This window comes from Nematostella vectensis, chromosome 2, assembly GCF_932526225.1.
Source record: "Nematostella vectensis chromosome 2, jaNemVect1.1, whole genome shotgun sequence".
Classification (NCBI taxonomy): domain Eukaryota; kingdom Metazoa; phylum Cnidaria; class Anthozoa; order Actiniaria; family Edwardsiidae; genus Nematostella; species Nematostella vectensis.
In genome coordinates this window covers 16838490-16852392 of record NC_064035.1, presented here as the reverse complement: position 1 = coordinate 16852392, position 13903 = coordinate 16838490, and the positions used below count along the sequence as shown (strand labels likewise).

Here is a 13903-nt window from a genome sequence, read left to right as displayed (position 1 = left end):
CTTCCCCTTTCCTCAAAAACGAACTCGCATAGGAAAGTTGGGGGCAGACCGGTGGTATTAAACAAGTGATATATACGGTGAAATCGAGGAAATGAAATAAATGACGCTATTTTCCATCCCTCACCCTTCCCACAATAACGAACTCGCATAGGAAAGTTGGGGGCAGACCGGTGGTATTAAACAAGTGATATATACGGTGAAATCGAGGAAATGAAATAAATGACGCTATTTTCCATCCCTCACCCTTCCCACAATAACGAACTCGCATAGGAAAGTTGGGGGCAGACCGGTGGTATTAAACAAGTGATATATACGGTGAAATCGAGGAAATGAAATAAATGACGCTATTTTCCATCCCTCACCCTTCCCACAATAACGAACTCCATAGGAAAGTTGGGGGCAGACCGGTGGTATTAAACAAGTGATATATACGGTGAAATCGAGGAAATGAAATAAATGACGCTATTTTCCATCCCTCACCCTTCCCACAATAACGAACTCGCATTTGAAAGTTGGGGGTAGACCGGTGTTATTAAACAAGTGATATATATACGGTGAAATCGAGGAAATGAAATAAATGACGCTATTTTCCATCCCTCACCCTTCCCACAATAACGAACTCGCATTTGAAAGTTGGGGGTAGACCGGTGTTATTAAACAAGTGATATATACGGTGAAATCGAGGAAATGAAATAAATGACGCTATTTTCCATCACACCCTGACCAGATCTCTTATTTATGAATGATATTTAGTCTCTTTCAATTTCGTCTCTGAATTTTATTCTTTATCCTTCCCCCATTTTAGGCCGATTTTTGTGTGACTATTTGTACTGATTTCTATCCCTGAACTGGACAATGTGTTTCGTTTATGCGTTACAGCTGCAAGGTTGTCCGAAGAAAAGCGTCTCAAGAGTAACAGCAATCCTGGTCTGGTCGCTGGTCTTTCCGTCTCGTTTGCTTTACTGATCGTCATCCTCATCGTTGTCATCCTCTTCGTGTGGAAGTAAGTTATCTTATTCTAATAAGCATCGTCACTTACTGTGAAAGAAGGCAGCCAGCAAACAATGCTATGTAGCGGAGTATTGTTCTGTGTTTTTGCTGAGTCAAGACAGTGGCATCCCCTCCCCCTGCTTAATATATGTAAACCAGAGACGCCTGTGGAGGATCACTAGGGATCTGAACATTCCTGATGGGTCATATATTTGGTGCAGGAAACGTCGTTTCGAGTTTGGTGTTATCGTGGATGATAGTGGAGACTACACCGGCCGCTCGCTCAAACTCAAGAAACTCCGCAAGCGTCGGACCTCTAGCAAGGGGCTGATGGGCTCAACCGACTCACTTGACGCTATCGAAGATCTCGCTAGAACTCGGAGGAACCGTAAGTATCCGGATAAGGATCTCTACCTCCGTACGGAGCCATGACTTGCGGTTCAAGACCTCCCTCCATATGGAATGACCGGAGAATTCCTCAAATTCCATTTGTCCGCTTCCAGGGCCGGGATGTCTGCAAGGTGCAGGTGGCACAGGGGAAGTGAGTGGGGGGAGGGGGGTGTGGGTGTGTGTGTGTGTGGGGGGGGGGGGGTAGCTGTCCCCTTAGTAGAGCAGGAATATACAAAAGACGTATGACAAAATAGCGTCTGCCCCGAAGCAAATAACAGATATTTCTCAGGCATGCCCCCAGAACAAAGCTAGCTAGGGCCTTTGTCCGTCACAAGATTTTTATCGTTCATTGGATAGCAGTGACGAGACCATCGGGGATCGGGATGTTCAGTTTATGAACACTAGCCAAAATCTTTCAAGCCGTTTATTGATTATCCTTGATGGTAGATAAAAGGATTATTTTGCGCAAAATGGTTGCGTATTGGGACTATAATCCAGTGTTCTGTTCACATTTCCCTTTGATTGCTATTATGTGGTCATCGTTAAAACAATGACCTTTCTCTCACTACCTTCCAGGGCTTCAGCCGATTCCCGTGGAGGCGTTTGCCATGCATGTCCGGCGGATGCACATGGATGGGGACATCGGCTTCTCCGAAGAGTATGAGGTAAGAGGGGACGTCCGCTAGGCTTTCATCCGAAGATTTTTTTCAATACAATAGCAGACGTTTTCAATATTTTAATTGCTTGATTTCCATTTTGAAAAGAAACGCGATGTTTTATTGGAAAAGATGGTTAAACACGATGACGCGCTATAAAAAGGAACGCTCCGCCTCCTTTTCCCATTTCTCCTTTTGTCCCCGTAGACAGAAACGACATGAGTGATGAATGCAGTTGTCCTAGTAAAATTACTCGCACTCGAATTTCAACCCAACCTTCTCTTAATATGTTAGTTGATAATATAAGTTATTAATCGTCCGATTACCAAGCAAATTGACAAGCTCGTAGTCTAGATAGTGATCTGCCAAACTTTATCTTCGTTTATTCATAGCTTTGAACGATAAGATTATTATAACAGGTTGTGGCCAAAGTCACAAAAGTCTGTGGTGATATTTAACCTTGACCTATGATTATTCATAAACGAGACACGGTTTGTCAGTTCGATATGTGACCAAGGATATTAAACAAATCACGTATAGTAACGGCCTGTACATGTGTACCATCAATTCGCATGTTTGAAAGGTGTCGATTTCGCACTTCGGTCAAAACTCCGAAAAAAAGACTAAATAAAAGCCCAAAACGTTGGCATCCTTTTTATATACGCAACCAGGATCAGGAGACCATAACTATTAGATTGACTCATTTTTAAGCCCATGCCATCTTGTGTCATACCTACAGATGGTACAGCCGAACGACGAAACTTTCACTTGGCACCACTCCCTTCACCCCGCCAACAAGTACAAGAACAGATACGCCAACATCGTCGCCTGTAAGCTATGCTTGTTACTCATAGTCCCCTCTTAGATATGCTTAATTCTACAGGCTTAACTAAAGTTAATTCTCGGTAATACGTGTGTTACTCATAGTCCCCTCTTAGATATGCTTAACTCTACAAGCTTAACTAAAGTTAATTCTCGGTAATACGTGTGTTACTCATAGTCCCCTCTTAGATATGCTTAACTCTACAGGCTTAACTAAAGTTAATTCTCGGTAATACGTGTGTTACTCATAGTCCCCTCTTAGATATGCTTAACTCTACAAGCTTAACTAAAGTTAATTCTCGGTAATACGTGTGTTACTCATAGTCCCCTCTTAGATATGCTTAACTCTACAGGCTTAACTAAAGTTAATTCTCGGTAATACGTGTGTTACTCATAGTCCCCTCTTAGATATGCTTAACTCTACAGGCTTAACTAAAGTTAATTCTCGGTAATACGTGTGTTACTCATAGTCCCCCCTTAGATATGCTTAACTCTACAGGCTTAACTAAAGTTAATTCTCGGTAATACTTGTGTTACTCTCGGACAGATGACCACTCGCGCGTGCTTCTCACGCCTCTAGAAGGTGTCTTAGAGTCGGACTACATCAATGCTAACTACATCGACGTAAGTACTTTCACCCCCGCGTAGACAGTACTGAAAAACGCAAGACTAGTTAGTTGAAATTGCGTATTTTACCGGCGAACTGTTACATTTTGGCGAATGCTAAGAAAACAAGGTCAAACTTAAGGCTATAATTTTCTTTATGACTCCATCATTATCAAACAAATCTGTCATCTTTTGTACAGTATGGTTTTAATGCTGTACAGTAAGTCAAAACAAAGACTGAAGTCAGCCTTTCGTACCTTTACTCGAACGATTCAACACTACGATTGTGCTTGTTTTCGCCAGAGCACGCGCATGCGCACACATTATTCAGCACTGTCCCCCGCGCACTAAACTGCAGACATCACTCCGGTTATACGCATGCGCGAGGTCCGCAGTACTACACCAACATATTTTAGAGTACCCTTTATCCAACCCCTCACGCTACCACAGGTATCACCACAATTACTAATATGCGGGTTTCATACACGCCCCCTTCACCCTTTTCAATATAAAAATAATCCCAATTGCTTGGTCCGTAAGTAGGGTCAAGTAGGATCACCCTATATTGCTAATATGTGAGGCTCCCCTTTTTTCTTTTATTTTTACATTTATATGTAGATGTGTTTCAGGGATACAACAGATCCGGTGCGTTCATAGCCAGCCAGGGTAAGTTCTCCAATAACTTGTTGTAATTGATGTTGTTTTACTTACTTACAAATGCTGGGCGTAAGTAGATATCAGCGAAAAGTGAAATTGATTTGCATTCTTCAACCGCCACCGAACGGTGTTGTTGGTGCTGGTACTCTGCTAACCCTTAATTAGAATTAAAAAAAATCCTGGTCCACCATTCAGGTTCACTAATCTCTTTTAAAATCTTTAAAGGGTATTTTATACCATCGATATCCTTTTACCAGCTGATATCGGTTGTTTTTGTAGGTCCGCTTCCCGAGACATTTGACGATTTCTGGCGCATGGTGTGGGAGCAGGGTTCGGCTATTATCGTCATGTTGACTCAGCTTGAGGAGAGGGGGAGGGTGAGTTTGTATTGTCATGTTGACCCAGCCTGAGGAGAGGGGGAGGGTGAGTTCTATCGTCATGTGACCCAGCTTGAGGAGAGGGGGAGGGTGAGTTTGTAACGTCATGTTGACCCAGCTTGAGGAGAGGGGGAGGGTGAGTTGTATTGTCATGTTGACCCAGCTTGAGGAGAGGGGGAGGGTGAGTTTGTATCGTCATGTTGACCCAGCTTGAGGAGAGGGGAAGGGTGAGTTTGTATTGTCATGTTGATCCAGCTTGAGGAGAGGGGGAGGGTGAGTTTGTATTGTTATATTGACCCAGTTTGAGGAGAGGGGGAGGGAGGTATATTTTGTCAAGGTGAACCAGGTGAGTATATTATCCATACTATTAAAAGCGCTACGTCTGTTCGGCAATCGGTTTGATTGTCGCGAGCAGTATGACGTCAACATCCTACACTAGCTATTACTTTACGAGTTATTGGAGGGACTTCTGTGTCACTGGATGGCGGATGGTTGGATCGATCATCCGTTAACCTTTTGTCGTTTTTCTGTGCTTTAGCAACACAGCAATCCTTGGATCATGTGTAAACTTCCGGTGGTCCAAATCAGTTACCGAGAAGCGCTTGTACTCATATAACAATTCCTTTTTTCTCCTGTCAGCGTAAGTGTGACCAGTACTGGCCTGACCGCGGGACCCGTAACTACGGCGCGCTCAGGGTGACAGCCAATGAGACGTTCCACATGTCATACTACGTACTGCGCACCTTCTTGGTATCCCACATGCAGGAGGAGGAGGAACCGAGGCAAGTGCGTCAGTACCACTACACTTCCTGGCCAGATCACGGAGTGCCCGCCCACCCCGCACCTCTACTCTCCATGGTCCGGACAGTGTCCAGTGCTAACCCTCCCACAGCGGGGCCGATGATTGTTCATTGCAGGTGAGCATAAGCCCTTTAAGCCCCGTGCAAGCAGCGTCCACATCAGCTGGCTGGCGAGATCTTGAACAATTAACTACAGGAATAAAGGAAATGCTGTCGATTTACTTAGCAACACCTTCCAACGTGGTGTATGAACAGAGCCAGCTTTTTTGGGCCAGCGTTTCGCCAGTAATGTTGACACTGTTTGTACGGCGCTTTAGGATGGCGAAGACTTTCGCCAACATTTTCAGGATAATGACTACTTCGTATGTGAAATACCTGCGTATGAACCTGGACATTTGATGACCGCGACGACTTGGGCCCTGGGTTTGGACTAGGGGATCTGTGACATAGCAACTTGGGTTGGGAAATAGATGCATTTGTTTTTTGTCCTCCCCTGCTAGAACCCTGGTTTTTGATTAGCTAAATAGTCGTAGTCAGACATATCTTTCTGGTCAGTCAATCGTCACAATTCAGCATAGAAACAGCTCGCCAACGCTTCTGGGAAATACTCGAGTCATGTTTTTAACCAAACTCGAAAGCGGCGAGAGGCAAACTCATGCTCGGAACCCTCAGTTTACACCCCGCCCCCCTCCGATGATTGACGGATCAGTTTTGAAAACAAGGGGGTGCGCAACAACGAATTTGGCTATGATTCATTTGAAAATATAACAAAAGCTTTCCCAAATCAGCCGATGGAAAAGGATAATTCCGAATTTCGAATTTCATTTCGATGAATGACAAAATGGAGGCTATCAGAGTCTTTAATCGTGTACTGCTTGTTTGCAGTGCTGGTGTTGGCCGTACCGGCACCTTTATCACCCTCGACTCCATGCTCCAGCGCGCGGCTCAGGAAGGCACCATTGACGTGTTTGGGTTCGTCCGGCAGATGAGAAACAAGAGAAACCTGATGGTTCAGACGGAGGTACATTTAACTCATGCCACACCTCTTTGACAGTTGTAAGACCATCATTACCGGCGATGGTCATCATGTTGATAATTCTAAACTAAGGCCAAGGGAAAATGCCGTTTTCTTACGTGATATTCCATATGTAAATGCATACAAATAAGCCAATTCGACTTTTTTGTTTTCATGTTCATTTGTATCCTTTTGCATTGGAGCTGTACATGAAAAGTGCGACGGTGAGACGGACAAAGTGTTTGCTCTGGGTCACTGATATACGTTTTCGTATGGAGTCATACTTAGCGCATTTGACAATTGTAGGGCCAGTTACAGGAATACCCCCTTTTCACATCATCTTTATGTATGTTCTCAAGTAAAATATATCTTTTAGCCACCGTGCTTCGATATGATTATTATTAATAGCACATACGCGTTATTTGTTCTGTTGACACGAGGGTTTCTAACAACTTCTTCAAGTGACCCTTGCTGCATCTCATTGCGCAGTCTCAGTACGTGTTTATCCATGACGCGCTGGTGGAGGCGGTCATCTGTGGCGTGACGGAAGTAGATGCCAATAAGTTGGCGTCACGCATTCGGGAGCTTCGCGAGGTCGATCCGAATATAGGAACCACCTACATGGACCTGGAGTTCGAGCGACTAACCAGGGACGAGCGACATCCGACACAGTTCAAGAGTGCAATGCTGAGCTGCAATGCCGCCAAGAACAGATATGCTAATATCTTGCCCTGTAAGTTCACCAAGAAGAATTATGTCGACTTTTTAAGAAAGGTTACGAAAGATATTGAGACGAAAGGGTATTTGGTTCTGGCATTTGTCCTTTTACAGTAAGAACAGTTAAGGTTGATTTACCGGGTCGGATTTCTCGGACCGCTTTTGGTGTCGGCCCGACTTCAGCAGTCATATACTGAGGCACGATCTTCACAAACTGAAGCAGGGGCCCGACAAATTGCACCATGTAATTGCGCTTGTTGACTAATCGGCGTGTGTAAATCCACCTTTACAGTGTAATACTGCATTGTGATGGTACTGAGATTGTCCTCTAGTGAGGCCTCCATGTTTATGTCTTTATCCTGTTCCAGACGAACGGACTCGAGTAGCCTTGCACATGCGGCCTGGCGAGGTTGGCTCAGACTACATAAATGCCAGCTTCATCGACGTGAGTGAAATTGTCAGTAAAATAGTTGGCTAATCGGACCAATATATTAGTGGTGCCCCTATTCACATGTACTCAGCAGCCACCTTCAGCAGCCAGCGGTCACACTCAAACAATAAATATTGGTCATTTGATCACTTTATCGTGTACCTCTGTTATGCGGTCCGTTACTTCTAAGGGAGCTTTCTTCTTCAGGGCTTCTTCAGGGCCGCCTGAAGACATACATAGCGCATCGGATAGAATACATGTTTACGCCTTAGGGCAACCACCGCCTAAAGGCATACATAGCGCATTTGATAGAATACTTGTTTACTCCTTAGGGTAATTGCCGTCTGAAGACATACATAGCGCATTTGATGGAATACTTGTTTACTCGCTAGATTATCTGCTGGCCTGAAGACATACATAGCGCTTTTGATGGAATACTTGTTTACTCCACAGGGTAACCACCGCCTGAAGGCATACATAGCGACGCAAGCGCCTGTCCCCGGAACATTTGAGGATTTCTGGCGCATGCTGTGGGAGCAGGAGTCCGCTGTGATTGTGATGCTTACACGCGAAGAAGAGGCAGGCAAGGTGCGCATGTCAGAGCTATCACGTGATCCTTACGATGGTTCTCTAAAATTGCCTGAGCGACTTCGAACGATTTTGGCAAAGAAGAGGTCAAAATTATAAAGATCGAAAAAAAGGTTTAACACATTGACCCCTCAACCGGCCTGTACCGGCTTTGAGAAGTACCCACAACCCAAAAAAATTCATAAATGCTAAATAAACAAAATAAGATAAATATATTCAGGCATCAGTCTAAGGGATAAATGGTCTTGAAGATATGCATCCAACCAAGGTGTTGGCTCTTAAGCCAAATAATAGCACAGGTTCTTTGACAAATTTCAAATCGAACAAGGAAAGAAAAGCAGAATCACCCCTTTCAATAAAACGCTAAAAAAACACACAAGGGGGAGAGATCAGCAAACACAGCTCAAGACACAAATAGATACCTTTATTCTGATCCTCCAGGTTCATTTCCATGGCCTCAAAACACAATGTCCACTCCTTGAAGGCTTGTAAAGCCACTTGAAAAAAGTGGCTTCGATATGACGGTAATGATGGATCCGTAAAATCCTTTACGGATTGCAAAGCATTCTGGCAGATCCAGGGAAAAATTCACGAGGGGAGGGCCAGTCAACGCCAGTCCTCTCCCCAAAGTCAGATTTTTTTTTCACCCCGAAGCCAAACAAATCAATTCCAGGTCATACAGACCCAGAATAGCAGTGTAAACAATTTTGGAATCAATTTGGTTCCAGAAAAGACAGCATTTAGGAGAGCTGTGGTGATTCATTAGAAAATTATTTTCTCATCCACGCAAAGCCAAACAAGAAAAAATCATCATGAATCCACCTTTGCTTGTAAATATCCATAAGCAAAGCACTCAATTATGCCCCAATAGACTTCATGATGTCCTGAGACACTCTCCTTATATGCTCATAGCTGTATTTTTGATGAAAAATACAAGCAACAATCAACTTGTGCTCGCTTCAGCACAACGACAAGTGGGGGCCGCAAAGCACTGTTGGAAAGCTAGGATACCGCTGACTAGGTGCAGCTGTGTTTGACTTTGACAGTCTGTTTTTTGCAAATTCAGCTTAAAAATAGCCAGGAGTCAATGGGTTAAAAGACAAAAGTATGTCTTGTACCTACCCCTTGATCTGTGTGTACACTTTCTATATTACCAGCTGAAATGCCATCGCTACTGGCCGTCCGACGGGTCACGCTTATATGACAAGATACTGGTAGAACTGACGGAGGAGCTGACCTACTCAGACTATGTCCTGCGACAGTTCAGCCTAACTCATACCGAGGTAGGGAACAAGCAAATAATGTCAGCCTCCTCCTTGCTATTGCCTATCGTCTAAAATACGACGGTCTATTTGTAAGTCTGATAATTGAATGCCAATATTTTATTGAAAATATCTCAGTCACTCACTTAAATTAGCCAATAGAACCGGATGCTTGATATTGAGCCTAAACGTGAAAGGGTGGTGTAGTTAGTCCATTCAACGTTTTTCATTGGAAATCAATCCTTCAAATCCCACAGGAGAAATCATCACGGATTGTCAGACAGTTCCAGTGTACGGATTGGCCGGACAGCGGGCTGCCGGAGTCCGGAGTGGGCCTGATTGACTTGATCGGACAAGTGGAGAAATGGCAGCAGCAGAGTGGCAACACGTGCATCACGGTGCACTGCAGGTGGGTGCGTCCCTTTGCACCTTAGGTGGATAGTTGTAGTGGGGACTGATCACTCATCAACAGCATCACATGTACAGGGGCGGAGTTCTACCTTTTGATGTTGTCGATGCTGTGCGTCGTATTTTTGGAGTGTGCTTTGCTACATAACAAGCACCCACCACAGTTCTTTTTCTCGAAGACGTCCCATAAGTGTTTGAGTGTCGGCCTATGTTTCCTGGTCATTGTCTGTAATATGTGTCCTAAAATGTACTGTGTGTTTGGTCTCGAGTATCATGTACAGTTATGGTGTCGGCGGGATTATACTAGGGTGATTTAGATCCACGACGCCGGCAAGAAGACGCCGCCTCGGGCACGTTCGATTGCGCGCGCACGCTTTTCTTGCCGGCGTCGCGTCCTGTTCAGAACGGCATTTCATGCTTTTTCACGTCCTCTTCAGGCGCCCGTTTCTCGAAGCACCCGAGAATTCTCGAGCCCGAAAACTTTATTTTGCATTTTTGCTCAAAATTTCGCACTTTTTCCTTCTGGAGAACCGCTTTCATGTTTTAGAACAGTTTAAACTTCCTCTTGGTTCATATTTCAAATGATTACGCTCAATAGGGCTACTTTCGAAGTTTTGCTGAAGCCAAAAAGTTACCCGAAAAGTCTCGGGTGACTGCGAGGTCCCGAGAACTTTCTTAATATTTTAGCCATGTGAATTTCGGGGCCGAGAAGTTCGGGAAAGATCAAAATCTATAAAACCAAAAAGAGGATTATCCTTCACATGAATCTTTGTGGTAAAACACGTTTGACGATATTTCAACACATTTAGATACCATAAATTTTAAAGGAATTAGCCAGCTTTTCAAATTTATGGGATAAAACATTTTCGGGCCCGAGAATTCACCCTACTATGACTTATTCTGTATGTTTTTATAATGGATGGATCTAAAGCCTCGTCTTTTCGTCTTATCCTTGTATGCAGCGGTGGTGTAGGTCGGACGGGCGTGTTCTGCGCCGTCAGCATACTGATAGAGCGGGTGAAGGCAGAAGGTCTCATTGATGTGTTCCAGACAGTGCAACATCTCAGGCTACAGCGACCGGCCATGGTCCAAACAAAGGTACAAGACAGCTCTTGTTGGGGGTAGGGTGGGGTCCTGAGTAAGATACAAGACAGCCCTTGTGGGGTAGGGCAAGGTTCAGACCAAGGAACACGACAGCCCTTGGGGGTAGGGCGGGGTTCAGATCGAGGTACAACACAGCCCTTGTGGGGTATGGTAGGGCTCAGACTAAGGTACAACACAGCCCTTGTGGGGTAGGGTAGGGCTCAGACTAAGGTACAACACAGCCCTTGTGGGGTAGGGTGGGGCTTAGACTAAGGTACAACACAGCCCTTGTGGGGTAGGGTGGGGCTCAGACTAAGATATAACACAGCCCTTGTGGGGTAGGGTGGGGCTCAGACCAAGGTACAACACAGTCCTTGTGGTGTGGGTGGGTTTCAGACCAATGTTCAAGGCAGCCCTTGTGGGGAAAGTGGGGGCTCAGACTAAGGTACAAGACAGCCTTTGGGGATTAGGGTGGGGCTAAGCCAAGGTACAAAACAGCCCTTGGGGGGTAGGGTGCGATTCAGACCGAGGTAGATGGTTGCACCGTGTGTGGAAGGGTGGGGCTCAGACTAAGGTACAACACAGCCCTTGTGGGGTAGGGTGGGGCTCAGACTAAGGTACAACACAGCCCTTGTGGGGTAGGGTGGGGCTCAGACTAAGGTACAACATAGCCCTTGTGGGGTAGGGTGGGGCTCAGACTAAGGTACAACACAGCCCTTGTGGGGTAGGGTGTGCTCAGACTAAGGTACAACACAGCCCTTGTGGGGTAGGGTGGGGCTCAGACTAAGGTACAACACAGCCCTTGTGGGGTAGTGTGGGGCTCAGACTAAAGTACAACACAGCCCTTGTGGGGTAGGGTAGGGCTCAGACTAAGGTACAACACAGCCCTTGTGGGGTAGGGTGGGGCTCAGACTAAGGTACAACACAGCCCTTGTGGGGTAGGGTGGGGCTCAGACCAAGGTACAACACAGTCCTTGTGGTGTGGGTGGGTTTCAGACCAATGTTCAAGGCAGCCCTTGTGGGGAAAGTGGGGGCTCAGACTAAGGTACAAGACAGCCCTATGGGGGTAGGGTGGGGCTCAGACTAAGGTACAACACAGCCCTTGTGGGGTAGGGTAGGGCTCAGACTAAGGTACAACACAGCCCTTGTGGGGTAGGGTAGGGCTCAGACTAAGGTACAACACAGCCCTTGTGGGGTAGGGTGGGGCTCAGACCAAGGTACAACACAGTCCTTGTGGTGTGGGTGGGTTTCAGACCAATGTTCAAGGCAGCCCTTGTGGGGAAAGTGGGGGCTCAGACTAAGGTACAAGACAGCCCTATGGGGGTAGGGTGGGGCTCAGACTAAGGTACAACACAGCCCTTGTGGGGTAGGGTGGGGCTCAGACTAAGGTACAAAACGAGCCCTTGGGGGTAGGGTGCGATTCAGACCGAGGTAGATGTTTGTCCGTGTGGGGTAGGGTGGGGGTCAGACCAAGGTACAAAACAGCCCTTGGGGGAAGGGTGCGATTCAGACCGAGGTAGATGGTTGCCCTTGTGGGATAGGGTCTAGACTCAGATACTAAACAACTTTTTTGGTATAGGGTGGGTTTCTAGAAAGCGTCCACAATAATATTCCGATACACTTGTAGTCTGCACAGTTCCATACCATGCAACGTTATATCGTGTAATATTGGGAAATCAACTACCACCGTGAATACCCTCCTTTTTGTATTTTATCACGGCACATCAGAAGTGCAGCCCATCCATCCAACCCTCCCTTAAAACAGCTCTTATTATCCCCATGTTTAGGATCAGTACGAGTTTTGCTACACAACGATGCAAGAGTACCTCGAGTCCTTCGACTTGTATGCGAATTTCCACTGACGCTATTAAGGTAATCACTGCACAGTGACTCTAATAATAGACTTGAAGCCTACTACCTTGTGCTGCGGCCTTGTCTTACACGCTACAAGGAAGCGGTTATCATTACTCAGGATGAATTGGGGCTTATCATCCGCAGTGGTAGTCTCTCGGTCGTCATGACCAGACTTCACGATCACCAAGATTCGCAATGTCTTCAGACGGATATAACCTTTCACAAGTTTGACAACCTGTATCTTTTATAACGAAGCTATTAGGTTTTTCTCATAGCGACCAGATATTTTTGGGATTTACCACAGATACAAATCATGGCACCTTCTATGCATTCAGGGAAATTGTCATGTTGTTAACAATTGCAGAAGCCCGACAATTCTCCACCTCCTTATCAGGATTTGGTAGATTGGAGAAGGTTAAATGAAATACGTTTTGCTTTTTTTTCACTCGAGATCTATATTCTCCACGAGGGCGATGGCTGGTAATTTGACTAATTTAGCTAATTCTAGCCCTAATAACGTTATTTTTATTGTCGTTTTTTATTAATAATTGACATTTATTTTAATTATTATCGATTTATGCTATTTTCTAGGGACCTATCGTCCACGCTCTTCTCTATACAGAAGGATGAGGCGGTCCTGAGTGACTTATTAACGTGGTCGCTATCAGTTAGGTAAATTAGTTTTTTTCGTTTATAGAATTGGTATTCGTTATTATAGAGAAAGAATAATGTTATTGGATATTTAAATATGATGTTGAATGTCTGATTTGTTAGAAAGCTAAGAAAAAAATTAGCCTTTATTTTTACAAAGAAATGTTATATTTTATAATTCGAAAATAGCTCATTTTTTTCTGATGTGAATCTTTTATACATGTTGAAGAATACACAACGTTTATTATCAATTTAAAAATGAGATAATTATTGTTAGTACAACGATGTGTGTGTGACCGTGTTTGATCTCTTATTGGCTATGAGAACGTACACTCTTATTGGTTGATACATACAGGATCCGTTCTTGATCTCCATTGGCTCATTACGATGCGCGTGACTGCATAATTTCTTGTTTGCTCATCATTAAGATGTGTATGACTTTTTATTGGGTCAACACAAAACAAGTAGTTGTAAACTTGAGCTCTTGTTGGTTTGTTTACCAAAAGGGACGAGCTCAATCAAGGTTTGTAAGGTTTAAGCCGTTTGTTTGCTGAAAGGCGCGGATTCAAGGCTTGTATTTAAACAGCTAGCCTCTGT

At 44.8% G+C, this 13903-nt stretch overlaps 1 protein-coding gene across 1 annotated transcript in view; it reads left to right on the top strand.

Moving 5' to 3' along the window:
- LOC5515739 (receptor-type tyrosine-protein phosphatase F) overlaps positions 1 to 13588 on the top strand; it is a 30262-nt gene extending 16674 nt beyond the window's left edge. Inside the window, exons 19-35 of the mRNA XM_001635867.3 lie at positions 880 to 1003; positions 1212 to 1378; positions 1957 to 2045; positions 2776 to 2866; positions 3406 to 3482; positions 4094 to 4130; positions 4401 to 4498; positions 5138 to 5415; positions 6184 to 6319; positions 6803 to 7046; positions 7399 to 7475; positions 7914 to 8048; positions 9206 to 9331; positions 9568 to 9719; positions 10681 to 10816; positions 12589 to 12673; positions 13247 to 13588. Of these exons, the coding sequence (XP_001635917.3) occupies positions 880 to 1003; positions 1212 to 1378; positions 1957 to 2045; positions 2776 to 2866; positions 3406 to 3482; positions 4094 to 4130; positions 4401 to 4498; positions 5138 to 5415; positions 6184 to 6319; positions 6803 to 7046; positions 7399 to 7475; positions 7914 to 8048; positions 9206 to 9331; positions 9568 to 9719; positions 10681 to 10816; positions 12589 to 12663 (2042 nt within the window). The 3' untranslated portion in view covers positions 12664 to 12673; positions 13247 to 13588. The remainder of the gene's footprint in view (positions 1 to 879; positions 1004 to 1211; positions 1379 to 1956; positions 2046 to 2775; positions 2867 to 3405; positions 3483 to 4093; positions 4131 to 4400; positions 4499 to 5137; positions 5416 to 6183; positions 6320 to 6802; positions 7047 to 7398; positions 7476 to 7913; positions 8049 to 9205; positions 9332 to 9567; positions 9720 to 10680; positions 10817 to 12588; positions 12674 to 13246) is intronic.
- Positions 13589 to 13903: the final 315 nt, after the last annotated feature.